This window comes from Macaca nemestrina, chromosome 12, assembly GCF_043159975.1.
Source record: "Macaca nemestrina isolate mMacNem1 chromosome 12, mMacNem.hap1, whole genome shotgun sequence".
In the NCBI taxonomy this organism is placed as follows: Eukaryota; Metazoa; Chordata; class Mammalia; order Primates; family Cercopithecidae; genus Macaca; species Macaca nemestrina.
In genome coordinates, this window is record NC_092136.1 from 121,325,966 (window position 1) to 121,346,130 (window position 20,165).

At 40.2% G+C, this 20,165-nt stretch overlaps 1 protein-coding gene across 2 annotated transcripts in view; it reads left to right on the plus strand.

Annotated features, from left to right (window-relative positions):
- The window catches only part of LOC105476491 (sortilin related receptor 1), a 179,518-nt gene that overhangs the window by 44,802 nt on the left and 114,551 nt on the right, over positions 1 to 20,165 (plus strand). For both annotated transcript variants that reach the window (XM_071075729.1, XM_071075730.1), the window contains exons 7-8: positions 14,966 to 15,067; positions 16,127 to 16,296. In XM_071075729.1, the coding sequence (XP_070931830.1) occupies positions 14,966 to 15,067; positions 16,127 to 16,296 (272 nt within the window). The remainder of the gene's footprint in view (positions 1 to 14,965; positions 15,068 to 16,126; positions 16,297 to 20,165) is intronic.

Sequence of the window (20,165 nt, forward strand, 5' to 3'; positions counted from 1 at the left end):
TCAGTTACACACCTTGCAAAATGTTCTGAAAAACCATTAGCCTATGGCAGTTTTTCTTGTTGGGCCATTTGCATTGATCCACAGACATGGGTTCACTGCCTTCCTGCTTTGCCTGTCTCTTTCTCTATCTTTCTCTTAGACACACATGCACAAATGTACAGCAGCCCAGAAACATAAGCATCCTTGAATGACTTTGGGCAGGGATGGGATGATGGGAACACACAGATGAGAAATCAGGCCCAAGCACTGGTGTCTTGTGACATCAGTTGGACAGTCTTGAGTTTTCAGTATGGTCTAAAACCTTGTCTTCAGTTTTCCAGGGTTTATAGGCCTTTTCTGCCTTGGTACCTTGGGCCTGGAGTTATTGTATGATTTTAATTCTGAACGCTAAAACACATTGGCTGACTGCCTGGTTTGTCCTCCTTTTTGTGTGAACCAGGGCAGGATGGATAGCTGTTGTGCATTTCTCTTAACCGGGTTATTCCTAGGTGTCACGGCCGAGAGTTTAAGTTATATCCCAGCTGGGCCGGGCATGGTGGCTCATGCCTGTAATCCCAGCACTTTGGGAGGCCAAGGTGGGTGGATCATTTGAGGTCAGTAGTTCGAGACGAGCCTGGTCAACATGGTGAAACCCCACCTCTACTAAAAATACAAAAATTAGGCTGGTGTGGTGGCACGTGCTTGTAATCCCAGCTACTCAGAAGGCTGAGGCAGGAGAATTGCTTGAAGTCGGGAGGTGGAGGCTGCAGTGAGCCAAGATCATGCCATTGCCCTCCAATCTGAGCAACAGAGCAAGACTCCATCTCAAAAAAAAAAAGAAAAAAAAAAGTTATATTCCAGCTGGAGCTTTCTGTGCCCTCCATTCCAATCTAACAGCTATGTCTGTTCTCCAGATGTATCTGATTTACAGAGTGCCTGTGGTGAGTTTTTAATTAAACCTAACCAGTGGTAAGATTAGGGGTCATGTTTGTTTCGATCTCACTAATACAATACCCAGTGCCTTGCACAATGTTTGGTACACAGCAGATGCGCAATGGAGTTGAATGAATGCCATGTTTGCCCACGAAATTTAAAAAGTAGTCAATTTTTAGAAATGCGGTGGGAGAGGTATTAAATTTTTGGTACTTTTATAGGCAATTCTTAACTCTCTATATGGCTTATTTATTTATATGCTGTTGGTGGCGCAACTGTAGTTATGTGTTGGCTCCTCCTCCTGCACATGGATGAACCAACAGAGTCCAAGGTCAGTGGTGTTAGCAAGAGGATGTAGGTAAGATGAGTTGGGCCACCACTGAGAGGTGTTTCCCAAATTGTGGTCTTAGGAGTAGCCACATCAGCATCAGGCAAGGACAGTTGTTACAAGTGCAGATTGCAGGGCTCAAATGCACTTTTCCCCAGAGCATCTCAAGGCCGTCTAAGAATCACCAGTTTGAGAAACTCTGCCCTGAGCCTTCTACAGGCAGATCCTTCAAATGACAGAGTTGTACTACTATCTAGGGAATATTTCTCAAGGGATGGATTGATGAGAAAAGAAACACAACTGGCTGTGGACAGCATGTAAAATATGTGCTTTCCTCCTTTTTATTACATCAGACTGCTAAACCACAAGGATAAACAAAGTTGGCCTTGGTCAGATAATCCCCTCCCAGTAGGAGTGTTGAAACCTGCAAGTGTAACTTTTTATCTGGGATTTGCCGAGTTCTAAGGCTACCTGAGCTTGGGGAATTCCAGCTGGCTTTAGTGTTAAATGAATTCAGATCAAATTGGGAAAATCAAAGAACTGATTTTAAAACTACAGAAAGTTGGTTTTGTGTGATTAACTCTTTTGCTTCCTTCCAGCACCGTGAATAATTACAGTCCTTTGCAAGTTACTGTTTCAGCCCCCTGGCTTCGGGACTGGAGCTGGTGTCCAGGTCTTCAGAACCTCCTGGTACCCTGTTGGCCTTGCTCTGGCTTTGTAATGTGCTTTGTATTTGTTGCCCTTAAGCTGTCTAGTTTAATTTTTATTCCTTGCTTTTTGACATAAAGTTCACTTATTTGTCTTCATAGTCTACATCAAAATGATAGGACCATTAAAGAAACAATGATGTTCCTCTGTGATTTGTTAATTTGGTAATATACAACTGTGAGACTCTTTCAGTAGATAACAGTAATTTCCGAAAAGCTTGAGGTGGGTCAGGGTTAGCTACTCCCCTACAACCTCACAGCCTCACTACCAGATTAAGATTATCATGCAAGCCAGGCTCAGATATTTCTGGCACAAATGTGTATCAGTACGCAAAGACATGATCTGTGGACTTGAGGTCTCTTCTGTGTCCTTACAGGTGATGCAGCCACCCATGCCTTGCATGCTGCACACGTTATGTTCTAGAGTGGATGCTAGGAAACTGTGGCCCACCACCTGTTTTTGTAAATGAAGTTTTACTGGGACACAGCCATAGTCATTGCTTATGTGTGGTCTAAGGTTGCTTTCATACCGCAGTGGTCGAGTTGCATAGTTAACTATACAGAAGCAGTATGGCTCCAAAAGCCGAAAATACCTATTATCTGGACCTTTACGGATAGTTGTCTGACTACCTGTAGTTGCTGACTATGCTGCTAGTTGTCTGTTACCCCTTCAGTTGGCATCAGGTAACTGGAATCGCATTGTTTTGACAAGTCCCAGGCATTATCCCAAAAAGTATAGGTTATGGTCCTCTCTCAATTGTTATGCCCTGTTAATGACAGGATGGTATCTTTAGAACATTATGCCCAATTCAAGTATTTTGATGTCACGTCGATCTCCCAAGTGAAGGCCCATGTATATTTTCATGATTCTGACCAAGCAACCACCAATTTCACTATTGAAAACCAATTTTCAACCTTAAGCTAATTTAGTCTCTAATGTTGATCAGAGGCAACAGAAGAGTTTAGTAACTGCTGCAAGATGTTGTGGCCTTCTAGATGAGAAATCAGCTGACAAAACTGTGTTGTGAATTATAGGATAACTGACCCAAATCAAATTACTTACGTATTATTTTAACTATGTTACTTAAATGTATGCAAATATAAAGCTACGTATAAGCACCTAATGCTTATAACTCTCATACACGATCAATAAAACCCAAACATTTACAGATTAAAAATAAAACTATAATACCAGTACATTTAAAATTAATATTTGTTACAACTGTGTTCAGATACAATTCACATTCTACAAAATTTAACCTTTTTAAGTGTACAATTCAGTGGTTTTTAGTATATTCATAAAGTTGTGCAATGATCATCATTACCTAATTCCAAATATTTTTATCATCCCACAGAAGAAACCACATACCCATTACCATTACTTCCCTTTTCCTCCCTGATGCTGGTAATCACTAATCTAGTATTTTTACGGCTTTGCTTATCTTGGGCATTTTATATAATAGAAATCATACAATTTGTGACTGTATTAGTTCATTTTCATACTGCTATGAAGAAATGCCCTAGACTGGGTTATTTATAAAGAAAAGGAGGTTTAATAGACTCACAGTTCCACATGGCTGGAGAGGCCTCACAATCAAGGCAGAAGGTGAAGGAGGAGCAAAGGCATGGCTTACATGGCAGCAGGCAAGAGAGCGTGTGCAGGGGAACTGCCCTTTATAAAACCATCAGATCTCGTGAGACTTATTCACTATGTTGAGAACAGCACAGGAGAATCCACCCCCATGATTCAGTTACCTCCCACCAGGTCCCTCCCATGACACGTGGGGATTATGGGGGAGCTACAATTCAAGATGAGATTTGGGTGGGGACATAGCCAAACTATATCAGTGACGTTTTGTGACTGGTTTCTTTCACAGTATAATGTTTTCAAGTTTCATTTATATTGTAGCATGTATAATTACTTTAACCATTTTTAATGGCTGACTAGTATCTGCAATGAATATAACATATTTTATTTATCCATCTATTAGTTGGTGGCCATTTGGCTTGTGTTTACTATTTCACTGTTACAAACAGTGCTGCTGTGAATGTTCCTGTGCAAGTTTGTGTGTGAACTTATGGTTTTAATTCTGTTGGGTTTATACCTGGGAGCATAACTACTGGGTCATGTGGCAATTCTTTTTTTTTTTCGGGACAGAGTCTTGCTGTGTCACCCAGGCTGGAGTTTGGTGGCACGATCTCGGCTCACTGCAAGCTCCCCAGGTTCACGCTATTCTCCTGCCTCAGCCTCCGAGTAGCTGGGACTACAGGTGCCTGCTGCCACGCCTGGCTAATTTTTTGTATTTTTTAGTAGAGACGGGGTTTCATCATGTTAGCCAGGGTGGTCTCGATCTCCTGACCTTGTGATCCGCCCACCTTGGCCTCCCAAAGTGCTGGGATTACAAGCGTGAGCCACTGTGCCCAGCTGACAATTCTGTTTAACTTTTTGAGAATCGGTCAAGTGGTTTTCCAAAACTATTGTACCATTTTATATTCCCACCAGAAATGTATTAGGGTGTAGTTTTCCCATATCCTTGTCAACATTTGTTACTGTTTTTTGGATGATAGCCATCCCAGTTAAGTGTGAAGTGGTATCTAATGGTTTTAATTTGAATTCCTGATGGCTAAGGATGTTGAACATATGTTGAACATCTTTTCATGTGGCTGTTGGCCATTTGTATGTCTTTCTTGGACAGATGTCTATTCAAGTCCTTTGTCCGTTTTTAAATTGGGTTCTTTTTTGTTCTTGAGTTATAGTAGTTCTTTTTTCTATATATTCTTTATATATAAGTTACATGATTTGCAAATCTTTTCTGCCATTCCCTGGTTTATCTTTTTACTTTCTTTTCTTTTTCAGCACTAAAGTTTTTCTTTTTATTTTTTTGAGTTGGGGGTCTTACTCTGTCACCCAGGCTGGAGTGCAGTGGAGCAATCATGGCTCACTGCAGCCGTGATCTTCGTGTGCTCAAGCAGTCCTCCTACCTCAGCCTCCTGAGTAGCTGGGACCACAGGCATGTGCCACCATACCTGTTAATTTTTTTATTTTTTGTAAAGATGGGGTTTCATCAAGTTGCCCAGGCTGGTCTCAAACTCCTGGGCTCAAGCAATCCTCCTACCTTGGCCTCCCAAAGTGTTGGGATTACAGGCACGAGCCACCATACCCAGCCTTGTTTTTAATTTTGATGAAGTTCAATTTATCAATTTTTTTTGTTGTTGCCTGTTCTATTGTTATATCCAAGAAACTATTGCCTAATCTGAGGTCATGAAGATATGCTTCCTTTTCCTTTAAGAGTTATGTAGTTTTAGCTCTTACAGTCTATGATTCATTTCATTTTCAATTAATTTTTGTATCTAGTGTGAAGTAGTTGTTTACCTTCATCTTTTGTATGTGGATAACCAGTTGTCCCAGCACCATTTGTTGAAAGGCTATACTTTTCTCTTGGTACCTTGGTTGAAAATTAATTTCTCATAAATGAGAATTTATTTCTGGACTCCTTCTCTCTCTGTCTCTTTTTTTTTTTTTTTTGAGACAGTTTTGCTGTCACCTAGGCTGGAATGTAGTGGCATGGTCATGGCTCACTGCAGCTTTGAACTCACAAGCCCAATGGTCCTCCCGCCCCAGCTTCCTGAGTAGCTGCGACTACAGGCATGCACCACTGAGCCTGGCTAAGTTTTTGAAGAGACAGGGTCTCACTATGTTGCCCAGGCCACTGCACTTGGCCTGTTTCTGGACTCTGAGTTCTGTTCCATTCATCTATATGTCTATCCCTATCTCAACATCACACTGTCTTGATTACTGTAGTTTTGTAATAAGTTTTGAATGTGGTAAATTAGAACTCTCCAACTTCGTTCTTTTTTCAAGATTGTATCGGCTATTCTTTCAATGTGTGTTTAAGATCTGCTTGTCAATTTTTTGCCAAAACAACAACAACAACAAAAACCACAGAAGAGATTTTGATATTGATTGATCTACAGATTCAACACAATTTGGAGAGTATTACCATCTCAATATACTATGTCTTCCAATGCATGGAGAAAGGATATTCTTCCATTTATTTAGGTTGTCTTTAATTTCTTTCAACTGGATTTTCTGGTTTTCAGTGTATAAGTCCTGGACTTCTTTAGTTAAAAACTTCTCCTGGCTGGGCACGGTGGCTCACACCTGTAATTTCAGCACTTTGGGAGGTTGAGGTGGGCGGATAACGAGGTCAGGAGTTCGAGACCAGCCTGGCCAATATGGTGAAACCCTGTCTCTATTAAAAATACAAAAATTAGCTGGGTGTGGTGGGGTGCACCTGTAGTCCCAGCTACTCAGGAGGCTGAGGCAGAAGAATTGCTTGAACCCAGGAGACAGAGATTGCAGTGAGTTGGGATCGTGCCACTGCACTCCAGCCTGGGTGACAGAGTGAGGCTCCATCTCAAAAAAAAAAAAAAAAGGTTTCCTAAGTATCCTTTTTGGCTCCATTGTAAATGAATCTTTTCTTTATTTCATTTTCAGATTGTTCATTGCTAGTATGTAGAAACATGATTGATTTTTGTATTAGTGATCTTATATTCTCCAACTTTGCTGAACTTTATTAGTTCTAACTTTTTTGGTGTGTGGATTCCTTAGGATAATTCCTTAGGTCTGCTAAAAGAGACAACATCATCCTTTAATTCTTCCTTTCCAGTCTGGAGGCCTTTTATTTGTTTATTTTTTTGCCTAACTGCATTGGCTAGAACCTCTAGTAAAATGTTGACTAGGAGTGGAGAAAGTAGGCATCCTTGTCTTATTCCTGATCTTAGGGGAAATGCATTCAGTCTTATACCATTAAGTATGATTTTTAACTGTGGGGTTTTTCTAGATGCCCTTTACCAATTTGAGAAAGGTTCCCTTCTATTCCTAGGTTGTTGAGTGTTTTTATCATGAAAAAGTCTGGGATTTTGTCAGTGCTTTTTCTGTGTCAGTTGTGATATCATATGTTTCTTTTTTCCTCCTTTAGTCTGTTAACATTGACTGTTACATTGATGGATCTTTCTCATATGCTAAACCAGTGCACATTTTTGGAATGAATCCCACATGCTCTTGGTTTATAATCATTTTTATCGTTTAATTTGTTTGGCAGAATTTACCGTCTTTGTGGGAAGTTTTCTGGTTACTAATTCAATCTTTTTAGTTTTTAAAATTTATCTTTGGTTCAGTTTCAGCAGTTTGTATCTTTCTAGTAATTTGTTCATTTCTTCTAGGTTATTTAATTTTCAATTATTCATAGTATTTATACTGATCTTCTTTTTTTATTTTTGTGAGGTTGTTGATGTTTCTTATTTCTTTCCTAATTTTAATAATTTGAGTCTTCTTTTCTTGGCAAGTCTAGCTTGTAGTCTAGTTTATTAAATTTTGTTAATCTTTTCAAAGAATCAGTATATTATTTGAGTAATTTTCTTTATTCTTTTTCTCTTCTGTATTTCATTTATTCCTACTCGAATCTTTGTATTTCTTTCATTGTGCTTGCTTTGGGCTTAGTTTGCCCTTATGTTTCTACATTCTTAAGGTGGATAGTCAGGTTATTGACTTGATATTTTTCTTCTTTTTTAATATAAGTGATTATGGGTATACATTTTTCTCTAATCACTGCTTTAGCTGCATTTCATATGCTTATGTTTTCATTTTCATTCATCTTAAAGTATTTTCTAATGACTCTTGTGATTCCTTTTGACCCACTAATGATTTTTGAATGTGTTGTTTAATTTCAATATATTTGTGAATTTCCTTGTCTTTTTGGTTTCTCATTTTATTCCATTATGATCACAGAATGTACTTTATATGGTTTCAGTTCTTTTTAAATGTATTGAGGCTTATTTTAATACTTAACATCTGTTATCCTTGAGAATGTGGCTGAACATGTGAAACGAAAGATGTGCTTTGAAAAGAATGTGTATTCTGCTGTTGTTGGGTATTATGTTCTAGAAATGTTTATTAAATCTACTTGGTTGATGGTGATGTTCAGTTTATCTTTTTCCTTTTCTGCCTTGTTCTATATTGAAGATGGGAAAATCTTTAACTGTTGAAATCTCTAACTGTTATCATCTTGAATTATTTATTTCTCCCTTCAATTGTGGCAGTTTTCCCTCATGTGCTTTGGAGTTCTGTTGTTAGGTGCATATATGTTTATGATTGTTAATTCTTCTAGATTGACACTTTTATCATTATTAAATGTCCTTCCTTGTCTCTAGTAACTATTTTTTGTCTTAAATTCTATTTTGACTATTATTATAGCTATTCTTTTCTTCTGGGTACAGTTAACATGGTGTATTAGTCCGTTTTCGTGCTGCTAATAAAGACATACCCAACACCGGGCAATTTACAAAAAAGATTTATAATGGACTTATCGTTCCACATGGCTGGGGAAGCCTCACAATCATAGTGGAAGGCAAGCAGGAGCAAGTCATGTCTTACATGGATGGCAGCAGGCAAAGAGAGCTTGTGCAGGAAAACCCCTCATTTTAAAAACCATCAGATCTCATGAGACTTATTCACTATCAGGAGAACAGTGATAATAACACTATCATGGAAAAGACCTGCCTCCATGATTCAATTACCACCCACCTGGTCCCTCCCACAACATGTGGGAATTCCAGATGAGATTTGGGTGGGGACACAGCCAAACCATATCACAGAGCATATCATTTTTTCATCCTTGTAGTTTCAATCTATTTGTATCTTTGAATCCTTGTAAATAGCATATGGTTGTGTCAGGTCTTTTATGCATTCTTTCAATTTCTGCCTTTTGATTAGGGTGTTTAATTCACCTACATTTAATGTAATTACTAAAAGGTAGATTATATATCTGCTATTGCTGTTTGCTTTCTATATTCCTCATTTTTTTTTTGTTTTTGGTTCCTCTATTACTTCATTACTGCCTTCTTTTATATTAAATGCAGATTTTTCTAGGGTAACATTTAAATTCCCTTGTACCTTCTTTCACTAAATTTTTCCCAGGTGTTTTCTTAATATGTGCTTTGGGGAGTATAATAAATATCTTAATTTATGAAATCTAATTTGGATTAATAACAATGTAACTTTAGTAGTGTACAAAATCTTTGTCATTATATAGCTTTATTGTGTCCCTGCTTTTGTGCTATTATTGTCTCATCTTTATACTCTTAAAGCCCATCAGTACAGTTTTAGTCTAATTGAAGACTTCTTATATAAGATGAGTCATTTTTCTTTTGCTGCTTTCCAAGTTTCTTTATCTTTGGCTTTCAACAGTTTTACTATGGTGTGCCTGGGAATGGGTCTCTGAGTTTATCCTTTTAGGAATTCATTGAGCTTACTGGATTTATGGTTTTCATCAAATTTGGGGAGTTTTGGGTCATTATTTCTTCAAATATTCTTTCTCCTTTATTCTGTCATCTCGTCAATGACTTCAGTAATTTGTATGTCAGGACACTTGATGGTGTTTCCTGGTTCTTTTAGGCTCTGTTTATTTTTAACATTTTTTTTTTTTTTTTGGTCAGACTAAGATATCACAATTGACATGTCTTAAAGTTCACTGCTTTTTTATTTTCCTGGTTCAAATCTGCTGTTGAACGCCTCTACTAAATTTTTCTTTTGATTTATTATACTTTTCAACTCCCAAATTTCTATTTGCTTGTTTTTTTTTTTAATTTTTTTATTTCTTTATTGATACTCTCTATTTGATGAGGCATTGTTCTCATACTGTCCTTTCATACTTTATACATGATTTCTTTTAGTCCTTTGAATATATATATGATAGCTTATTGAATTTTTTTTTTTTTTACTTAGTCTAACGTCTGAGCTTTTAAGGACAATTTCTACTGACTATTCTTTTTGCTTGTGTATAGGCTATACTTTGTTGTTTCTTGTCCTGTGATTTTTTTATTGAAAACTGGACATTTTAAATGGTGTGGCAGCTCCCCACCACTGACACCCCCTCCTCAGGGTTTTGTGTTGTTGCTGTTTGTTGTTGTTGCTGTTTTTGTTGTTGTTGTTTTTGTTGTTCAGGGAGTTTCCTATACTGCTATCAAGTTTGTGTTCTTTATTGTTATTGCTACTGAAGTATCTCATAATTTAGCTTATTGGTCAGCTAATGATAAGACAGAGATTTTCTTAAACACTTTGAACCACTAAGTCCCTCAGCCTTTGCTAATGGCCTCTGGGTGTGTGTTTGGGTATACCTTCAATGCTTTGGCAGGCAGTTTACAACTCTGTCCTAGCCTTCACTTCCTGCTTATGTAGAGCTTCAAGATTAGCTGGAGGTAAGAGATTAGACCCTGTTCATTTCTTTCTTGAGCATACTCACAGCTCTTATGTGCTTGACTTTGTGGAGTCCCAGGAGTATTCTAGAGCTTACTGAAGTCTCCTAAGGGCATCTTCTTCCCCAGTTTTTCCTTTTAAGCTTTTTAGTTAGCCTCTTTTTATTCCTAATTGGTAATACTGTCTTCAGCAGTTATGATGATAAGCATTTGCTAGTTTTTATTCACTGTTTTCAGTAAATACCTTGGCTGGCTATAAGGCTGTCTATATCATGAACCAAGTCAGGCTATATAAGGACAAGTGCTGATAATGCACTTTCCTGTGAGCCCCCAGACAGGTCAGGCTTTTTGGGAACTCCAGACCTATTTTGTCCTCTCCAGTGGCTGCTAGGCTGCTGTTTTTCACAGCTATTGTAGATGTGAGGCTGTGGGTTTCCAAGGCTACCACAGAGCTAGAGAGAGGGGGATGGGATTAGGGCAAATGAAAACATCACAAAGCTGGCTATTCTTGCCAAGATTCAGCCATTGTTCTTGAATAAATGTGCCTTGAATTTTTGGAACTCTTTATTTCATTTGCAGAATTGTGAAAAAGTTGATTTTGAAGATTTTTGTCAGTGTTTTTCTTGCTTTTATGGGTGAGTATATTTTTAGAGTTCCTAGAAATGCTTCCAATTAATATTAACTTTGTAAACTTTATTATAGGCATTTTCCAACCTACACGAAAGAACAGTTAATGCTGATATGACCTCCCCATGTGCCCTCATTCAGCTTCAATATTACTTACCTACGTTTGCCAACCTCTCCTTAGCTATCTACTCACTCCTTTTTACCCCCTGGAATATCCCAGATGTCGGATTTTAGCTATGTTTTATTTATGATTTTTTTTTTGTAAACAACATTAATGTGGATGAGGATGTTTTGCTGAAGCTTCGTTGCTGCTTCAAGGGAGGATGTGACCCATGGCTCTGGTGCTTCTGAACTAGTGGCCCTGTGCTTCCACATGCCCTGGGAGGGCTTAGTTCTTTACGCATTTTCTCTAGCTGAGCTGCCATGCAACTTTCAGTGGGATAGCTCATTGCAGTATCCTTTGGCCTTTACTTGATAAGAGTATCCTTTATTTAGTTCCTTTCTCCTCTTCTTGATCCTCCTCCATTTCTTTCTGCTCTTAACACAATCTCAAATATAAAGGGAAATTCAGGTTATTCGCATACCTAGATGGATTTATTTGTTTATTTATTTTTTTCTGAGATGGAGTCTTTCTCTGTCGCCAGGCTAGAGTGCAGTGGCATGATCTCGGCTCACTGCAACCTCCGCCTCCTGGGTTCAGGTGATTCTCCTGTCTCAGCCTCCCGAGTAGCTGGGACTATAGGCATACTCCACTATGCCTAGCTAATTTTTGTATTTTTAGTAGAGACAGGGTTTCACCATATTGGCCAGTATGGTCTTGATCTCTTGACGTCGTGATCTGCCCACCTTGGCCTCCCAAAGTGCTGGGATTACAGGCGTGAGCCACTGTGCCTGACCAAATTTATTTTTAATTATCAGAAATGAAAACAAAATAAAAAAAAAACTTTTTATAAATTCTCAGACTCTATAGGATATAGGATTGACTTAGATTAAAACATTTAAATCATTCCTAGTAATTGATGAAGGTATGTGTGTTTGTGGATGTGTTAGCTGGTACAGCCTTTCAGGAGGGCCATTTCATGATAGCTGTCAAAAATACAAATTTTGACTTAAGAATTCTTCTCTAAGAATGCATCCTACCAACAGTATTGTGCAGTTCTGAAAAAGTAATAAATATATACGTGTGTGTGTGTGTTTAAGAAATGTTTTTGGAAATAACCCAAATGCCTACCAATAGCTGTTAAGTGGAAAGATGTCTAAGATACATTGCCAGTGATAAAATGTTAAATTGTGGGACAGTAAGATATACTGTTAATGGAAAAAGTTAAGTAATAAAACAGCATTTATATCATGATCCAAATTATATGTGAAAAATTAAATTGCCTGTGTCAGTTTAGAATTGTGTTAGGTTGCTGGTAATAGACTAGAAAGAAAAGTTGCTTAACCAAGTCAGGAGTTTAGTTTTCTCCCCCTCGCTGCCTGGAGGTAGGCTGTCTTGGGCTGGTATGTTGGTGTCCTGATGTTCTTGGGAACCCAGATATCTGTCTTAACGTTCTACCATCCTGACTAATGATTTCCATTCTCAAGATTACCTCGTGGTTCAAGACATCCACACTAGCCTTCAAGTCCTTATTGCAGTTAGGAAGAATAAGGAAAGACAGCAAGTAGGACCTCTTCCCACCAATTCCATCTATTTAAGCAGCCTTCCTAGAAATCCAACACAAGACTTCTGTTTTTAATCTTATTGACTAGTACTTAATCACATGACTAGCCATAGCTGCAAAAATGGTAGAGAAGTGCAGTCATTTATCCTGGATGTTGTCAGGGTCCCAGTGCTCGGAAGGAAAGGGATAATGGGTGTTGAGGGTAGATGTAGCAGTGTCTGTCACTATGTAAGTATGCTTGTGTGTGGTGGCACAGTGTATTTCTGAAAGGATGCACAAGAGCTGTTAGCCACTGGGCACTCTGCAGGGTAGAGTGGGAGGAGGGATGTGGAGGTCAGAGCAGAGCCTCTGCATTTACCTTGTACTCATCTGTGCTGTTGGATGTTTTCCATGAGTATGATTTGCTTTTATAATATTAGAGATAAAAAACAAACCAACCCAAAACCTACGGTTTATTAAGAAAAATCTCAGAGCCTTACAATACATCTTACAATCACTAGTGTACCATAGCTTAATTGTTAATATATTTCTTGGTGGCAGTAAACCAATATAATAACTCTTTAAAAATGCATTAAGAATGAACCTGAATTGTCCAGGTTTAGGAATAATTCTCCAAGAAGGAAGTGGGATCAATGCATTTTGAGATTATTTTTGGTTCGATGATTGTAGTATTCTGTGATTTTTGCATTTACGAGGTAAGACTGACCTGTGAAATATATTCTTAATACTCAGGCCTTGCAGCAGCAATTGTTAAGTATTTTTAACTAATGATGAGCCTGGGTGTCATTGAGAAATCACTCTTTTAAAAGTTTTACTGACAGTTGGAAGTAGTAAAAAACAAAGCATAAAAATGTATATTTCATTGATATGTTCCTCTATATATTCACAAAAATGTGTGTATATAGGCTGACTGAAACTAATCATCTGACATAGTCATAACATTTTATCAGCTTAATGAGGGCTTTTGGAATTTATATGTAACAATTTTGCTGGGAATTGTTTTCTCATTCAGTTAATATGCTTTTACGTTTTTAATAGATCCATCATTTCCTACAGCCCCATGTTTAGTACAGCTATTAATATGGTTTTCAGGTTTCCATTTTGGTGGGCAGTCTTTTGTACCTCTTTACCTGATTTCTTGAAAACAAACTACTTTTAACCATTTGTTCAGTGGTAGTTTGAATGTCTGCTGCTCAAATGGATTAAAAGTAACTTTGTCTTTATCAACTGGGTCCTCACAGTATTTATAGGGCATGTGTGAGCACAGGGTACTGAGTTGTTATATTACAGATAAAATAAATGGGTATGTTCCTTACTCTTTAGGAAGTTAATATCTATAACAAACAGCAACCTAGTCAAGGATAAGTGAAGCCAAAGTAACCCCTCTGGCTGGGAATCCCAACATCTCAATAAGTTTAATAGTCATTTGTACGATTATGTCCACATGAGGGTGTGCCTCCCTGTGTCTTTCCTGACAGATATGCAACATTTGCCTTCAGTTTCTGGCCGTGTTCTTTTAGAGCTGGAAGAAACCACACAGAGTCTCTGTAACAGTTCTTATCTTTTTTGGAATTGTGGACTTTCTTGAGAATCTGATAAAACGTATGGAGCCTCCATAGCAAAATAAATAAGTGTATATAAAAAATTTGCATATGTGTTTACAGGGTTGCTGGACCATTTAAACCCATCTATATGGAAGTCTGGATCCAAATAAGCTTCTCCTTTTGTAGATGAATAAACTGAAAGCTAGAGAGATTTTTGTCATTTTTTCAGTTGGTAGAGCTAGCTCTTAATCTGATGCTTTTATACACATTTCCAAGATTCTTGCTGTGACTTAAAAGTCTCTAAAATGCAATGTGATGTGGTCAACATCATGTTGAATACTCTACCAATGAATATATATTCTAGCAAAAGACCTTCCTCAATGAGATTATTCAGAGATGGAAAACCAGAATCAATGAATATTCTCTCAAGTCTTGGTGCAAATTAAAGCCTTGTGACTGCAGCATCCTTGTAATCTAAAAATAGGAGTAGAAAGAAGAAAAGAACATGTTTTGTGTGCATGGTGTGTGGCTGATCTCACCCTTTAGTGGTTTGGGGGCTGTAGGCTCCTCCCTGCCTGTTTCTTCAGCCTCATCACACAATCCTCTTTCTATCTCTTACTCTACTGAAGTGTTGGCAGCCTCCAACAACCTCCTCTAGTCCAAGTTCTACCATCATACCATTTCCTTCCTTATCTAATATCCACGGAGTATCTAGTGTCTGTTGCAAACCAGGTATCTAAGATGAAGCAGTGCAACCCAAGCTGCCCAGTGATGGCAGACGCTGCAAAAATATGAATTTGCAATCAGTCTCTATTTTGTGTTTCCAGTAGAACTGGAAGAATCTGGTTCTTCTATTTTTATTTTTGCTGCTTTTGAATGACTGTAATGTGGCACCATTAATTTTTTTTTTCTCCTCTTCCTTGGCAGCATCTCTTGGGCAGTCAACAGCAGTCTTCTGTCCAGCTCTGGGTCTCCTTTGGCCGGAAGCCCATGCGAGCAGCCCAGTTTGTCACAAGACATCCTATTAATGTGAGTGGGGTCTGCTTGAGGTTGGGGAGAAGTGTCACTGTCTTTACGCAGAGGTCAGAGGAAGGGTGTTGCAGGGATGGCCTGCTGGAGTGGATATTTTATGGAGCCTCCCTGAAGTCACTTTCCAGAGAGGTCTCTAGAGAGAGCAGTTTCACTTTGGCCATCGTGGTCTGTGTTTCCCACTTCACTGAAGCAGAGCTGAAGGAGGGTCTTAGTTTGCTTTAAGTGGAGCAGCACTGGCAGAGAGAGGTTGGAGCCAGAGTCAGTGCCATCTGAGCAACGTGCCAGTATGGAAGCAATGGGAAGTTTGTGCATGATAGGAATTTTTTTTATTGAGTACCTGCTGTATTGCTTGCAAGGGGTGAGTTCCAACAGGGGATAGGATTTGGGTCCCACCTTTTAGAAACAGGTTGGAGAGACTATGAACTGAGCAGCAGAAGAAGCCACACGTAAGCAAGTGCTTACATATGCAGCTTTATAACATGAAGATGGATAGGAAAGAGCTGCATGGGATGGGGTCATTAGAGGAGTTGCCACAGAGAGGAGGTCACAGGGAAACATCTTGACACTGGCAGTTGGCTTGATGAAAGGTAAGCAGCTCACTGACTTACCTTCCACCCAACGAATGGGATCATATGGAGAACCGTCTTGCCAGTTCTCTGCTAGTTTCTATGGATTCTGCCTTCCTTTGGTCACCTTAGGGAAAATAAAGCGAAATGCATTAATCCATATTGTACTTTGCACGAATGAAAGGTCTCATGGGAAAATGAGGGAGACATTATTAACAGAAAGAGGTTTGTAGGTCATTTGTGCAGTGCAGTGGCCCGTTATTTTGTGCCCCGTTTGCCAGTAAGGGGCCCGCTAAGCTGCAGATCCGCCTCAGGTTCTCCAAAGGGAAAGTCGCCAAAGCTTCTTTGCCAAGGTTAGGGAGCTTCCTGTGGGCTTTAGGCACACATTCGTCACTAGGACATTTGAAAGTCATTGCTTCCGTGTGTGTAGAAAAAGCCCACAGGGCACATTTGTTTTTTGACATATCTTTTTTGACTTCTGATTCCAAAGGAATATTACATCGCAGATGCCTCCGAGGACCAGGTGTTTGTGTGTGTCAGCCACAGTAACAACCGTACCAATTTATACATCTCAGAGGCAGAGGGGCTGAAGTTCTCCCTGTCCTTGGAGAACGTGCTCTATTACAGCCCAGGAGGGGCCGGCAGTGACACCTTGGTGAGGTAAGGAGACTGTGAGTCCTTCTGCCTTCTTAGGCCAACACAACCATTAGCTTCTCTCTGGTTCAGTGGTTTGCAGCATTAGCTGCACATATGGATTCACCCGGGAAGTTTTAGAAATCCAATGTCTGGCTCACGTGCCCGGGGATCACCGTGGGATGGGTTTGGGGTGTGGCCAGGTTATGAGGATTTTAAGAAGCACCCTAGGTGATTCTTATGTGCAGCCAAGTCTGAAAACTACAGCTCTAGGTAACATTTAGGGTCAGAGCTACTGTGTTAATCAATCCCTTGAGCTCCTTTTGCTCAGTGTTCTGGTTTTGTGGTTTCTGAGCATTGAAAAACAGCACTTGGAAAATATCAAGTCAGTGAGAGCTGGCATATGCGGCCAGTGGATCAGGTTAATTGATGTCATTACTCTTTTTTCTTTTTTTTTTTTTTTAGAGATAATTGCAGTGTTTTGTAAGGAAAGGCGCCAACGTCATTGATCTTTTATCTGTAAATCATGTGTTTAGACCTGTTTTGCAGTCCAGCAGTGAGCAATATATGAGCACCACACCCATCAAGGGGTGGTGGAGGACTTGGGGTTTGGGAGGGATGAATTGGTTCTTAAGATCCTTTCAGGACCATTTATTCTGATTTGTCATTTGACAACCAGACTTGGGTGACCTGTGTGGCTGTGGTTAGAGTCCCCTCTGCTCTTGGAAAGAGTCTCCTGCATGAAGCTGACTGGTCTGGGATGGAGTCTGGCTCTCCAGCCATGACAGCCAGGTCTGAGGGCATGCCTTTGTGCCCACTGTTTCTGGGCAATTCATTCCATTGTCAGTTTATTCACAATTATGCTGCTGCTCTCTGCCAGAGCGTTCTAGGTATAGCCACAAAATAATGTATGAAGCAATAAAATATCAGAACAAAGTCCCTCTTCCATGGAGTTTATATTCTAGTTGGGGAAGATAGAACATAAGCAAGTATGTGATCTGCCTGCTAACATGTTGAAAAGAAAAATAAAGCAAGATCAGGGGACGGGGGTTTGCAAGGGTGTTCTTTTATTCTACTGGCTGCTTCAGGAGGGGGACATTTAAGCAGGTGCCTGCATTACATGAGGGAAGGAACCAGGCAGAACCCTGGGCGAGTAGCACTGCAAGCAGGGCAGACAGGAAGCACAGTGACTCTGAGGCTGGACTGCACTGGTGTTTTAGGAGCAGGGAGGAGGCCAGAGTGGCTGGAAGGGCTGAAGAGAGGGAGAGAGAAGGAAGAAACAGTACCTAAGAGAGCAGGGCTCAGATCCTATAGGGCCTTCAGGGGCTTGTGAAGAGCTTTGTTTTTTTCTTTTTGGTTGTTGTTTTTTTGTTTGTTTGTTTTTGAGATGTAGTCTCGCTCTGTCGCCCAGGCTGGAATGCAGTGGCGTGATTTTGGGTCACTGCAGCCTCCGCTTCCTGGGTTCAAGTGATTCTCTTGCCTCAGCCTCAAAAGTAGCTGGGATTACAGGCGTGTGCCACCAGGCCAGGCTAATTTTTATATTTTTAGTAGAGACAGTACCATGTTGGCCAGGCTGATCTCAAACTCCTAACCTCAAGTGATCTGTCTGCCTCGGACTCCCAAAGTGCTGGGATTACAGGTATGAGCCACCACACTCAATCCTGTTTTTTCCTTCTAAATGAGATGGAAGGTTTAGACCGGGAGATGGACATGATCTGATTTAACCTTTTCTTTTTTTTCCATTAAAAAATTGTGAATTGCATTATGTAATGAAAAGAATGTAAAACATAAATTAATAGTGTTATAAATAATTATAAGTGAGCCCTCATGTGGCTTATCTTTTACAGAAGTTATCCTCAATGCTGTGTGGGAATTTGACTACTGTAGGGGACAAAGGCGGGAACAAGAAGACTAGTTGTGAAAGGATTGCAGAGATACAGGCCAGTAGGGATGGATGTTGGCTGGACCCAGGGTGGTGGCACTAGAGATGCTCGAAATGGTCAGACCCTAAATATATTTTTAAAGTAGAGCCAATAGGATTTGTTGATGGATGGGAACGAGGGGTGTGAAAGAAGGAGGAGCCAGGGACTGCTGCTGCTTCACCTGAGCTGCCTGTAAAGAGACGGCCACACAGGGAGTCAGGGAGATCTGGGGCAGGGGCAGTATTAGGGGGAGACCACGAACTTGGTTTGGGACTTACCTGGTTGGAGAGGCCTATTGGATATCCACGTGCCCAGCTTTCTACCTGATCTCTGATGGTGCTTTTCCACTTCCTGTTTCTTCTCTTTTGGAGGCGCTGTCATCTTTTATTCCTTTCCTGCCCTGACACAGACTCATGGATTAATTATTATTTAATGTGTTATAAACCATTCCTGCTATGATTCGTTTTGATGCTCAGCTTGTCCTGGTTTGGTCAGTGGCAGATCCTACCTCCTTCAGGCTGGTTCTTGTCGTTTTTTATTGAAAAAATTATTTATTGACTGGGTGTGGTGGCTCATGCCTGTAATCCCAGCACTTTGGGAGGCCAAGGTGGGTGGATCAGGAGGTCAGGAGATCGAGGCCATCTTGGCTAACATGGTGAAATCCCATCTCTACTAAATATGCAAAAATTAGCCGGGTGTGGTGGCGTGTGCCTGTAGTCCCAGCTACTCGGGAGGCTGAAGCAGGAGAAATGCTTGAACCTGGGAGGCAGAGGATTCTGTGAGCCAAGATCGCGCTACTGCACTCCAGCCTGGGCGACAGAGCGAGACTCTGTCTCCAAAAAATACATATTATTTATTGAGGTGAAATGTATATAACATCAGCTTAATCATTTTAAAGTAGGCAATTCGGTGGCATTCGATACATTTACAATCTTGCGCCACTGCCACCTCTGTTTAATTTCATGGCCTTCTCATTTCTCCAAAAGAAAACCCCATGCCCATTAAGTCGCTTCTCTCCACTATCCCCTTCTCCCAGCCCCTGGCAGCTGTCAGTCTGATTTCTGTCTCTGTGGATTTTTCCCTATTTTACAGGGTGTTTCATATAAATGGAATCATACAGTAATATGTGACCTTCTGTGTCTGGCTTCTTTCACTTAGCATAATGTTTTCAGGGTTCATCCATGGGTACCATAGATCAGTGCCTCATTCATTTTAATGGTGAATAATAGTCTCCTTTTTTAAATAATTAAAATAGTGAATCACTGTCCCTCAGACCTCTCACTGACGCTTTAATCTTTCTTTTTTCACCATTAAAAGCCCCTGGTTATGAAATGGAAAAGTCACAGCTTGCTAAATATTTTCTTGTCTTCCGCATGTGTCAGATATTCAGGGTGAATGTTTCATGCTGGGACAGAGTATGAGCCAGAAGCCAGAGCGATGGCCCTTTGCAGAGTTATGAAGGCCTCCCCTCCTTGCCTGAGCGCACAGTCCAGTGAAGAAACTGGAAATAGATTCACATCAAGAGTCCTAGACCAACGTCCTACTCAGTTTTCTCATTCTTCTCAGATTTTATCTGAGGACTAGAGAGGTTCCGTTGTACTCAGCTGAGTGACATTTTGTCATCTGCATCTCGATCTCAGCCGGATGAAATGGGATAAAGGTGAATTAGCACATCACGTGGGCAGGCTGGTTTAGAGTAAACTGGTGTGTGAAATGAGCAAGTCTTTGAACTGAATAGGAAAGGATGGTGTGTGGGAACTGCTTCTGATTTACTTAGAGAAATGGAGAAAGAGCTCTTTCTGGGGAATGACCCTGGCCCTGGTGGGATGTGCCAGGTGGGAGTCTCATGGAAAGCACTAGCTAGATGTTGGATGCTTTGGAGGAACTAATGTGCTGAGGAGATGTCAGGCCCGCGGGTCACCTTAGGGAGGGGCACGGGCCCAGTTGGTGGGGGTGTTGTCAGGGCGTGGATTC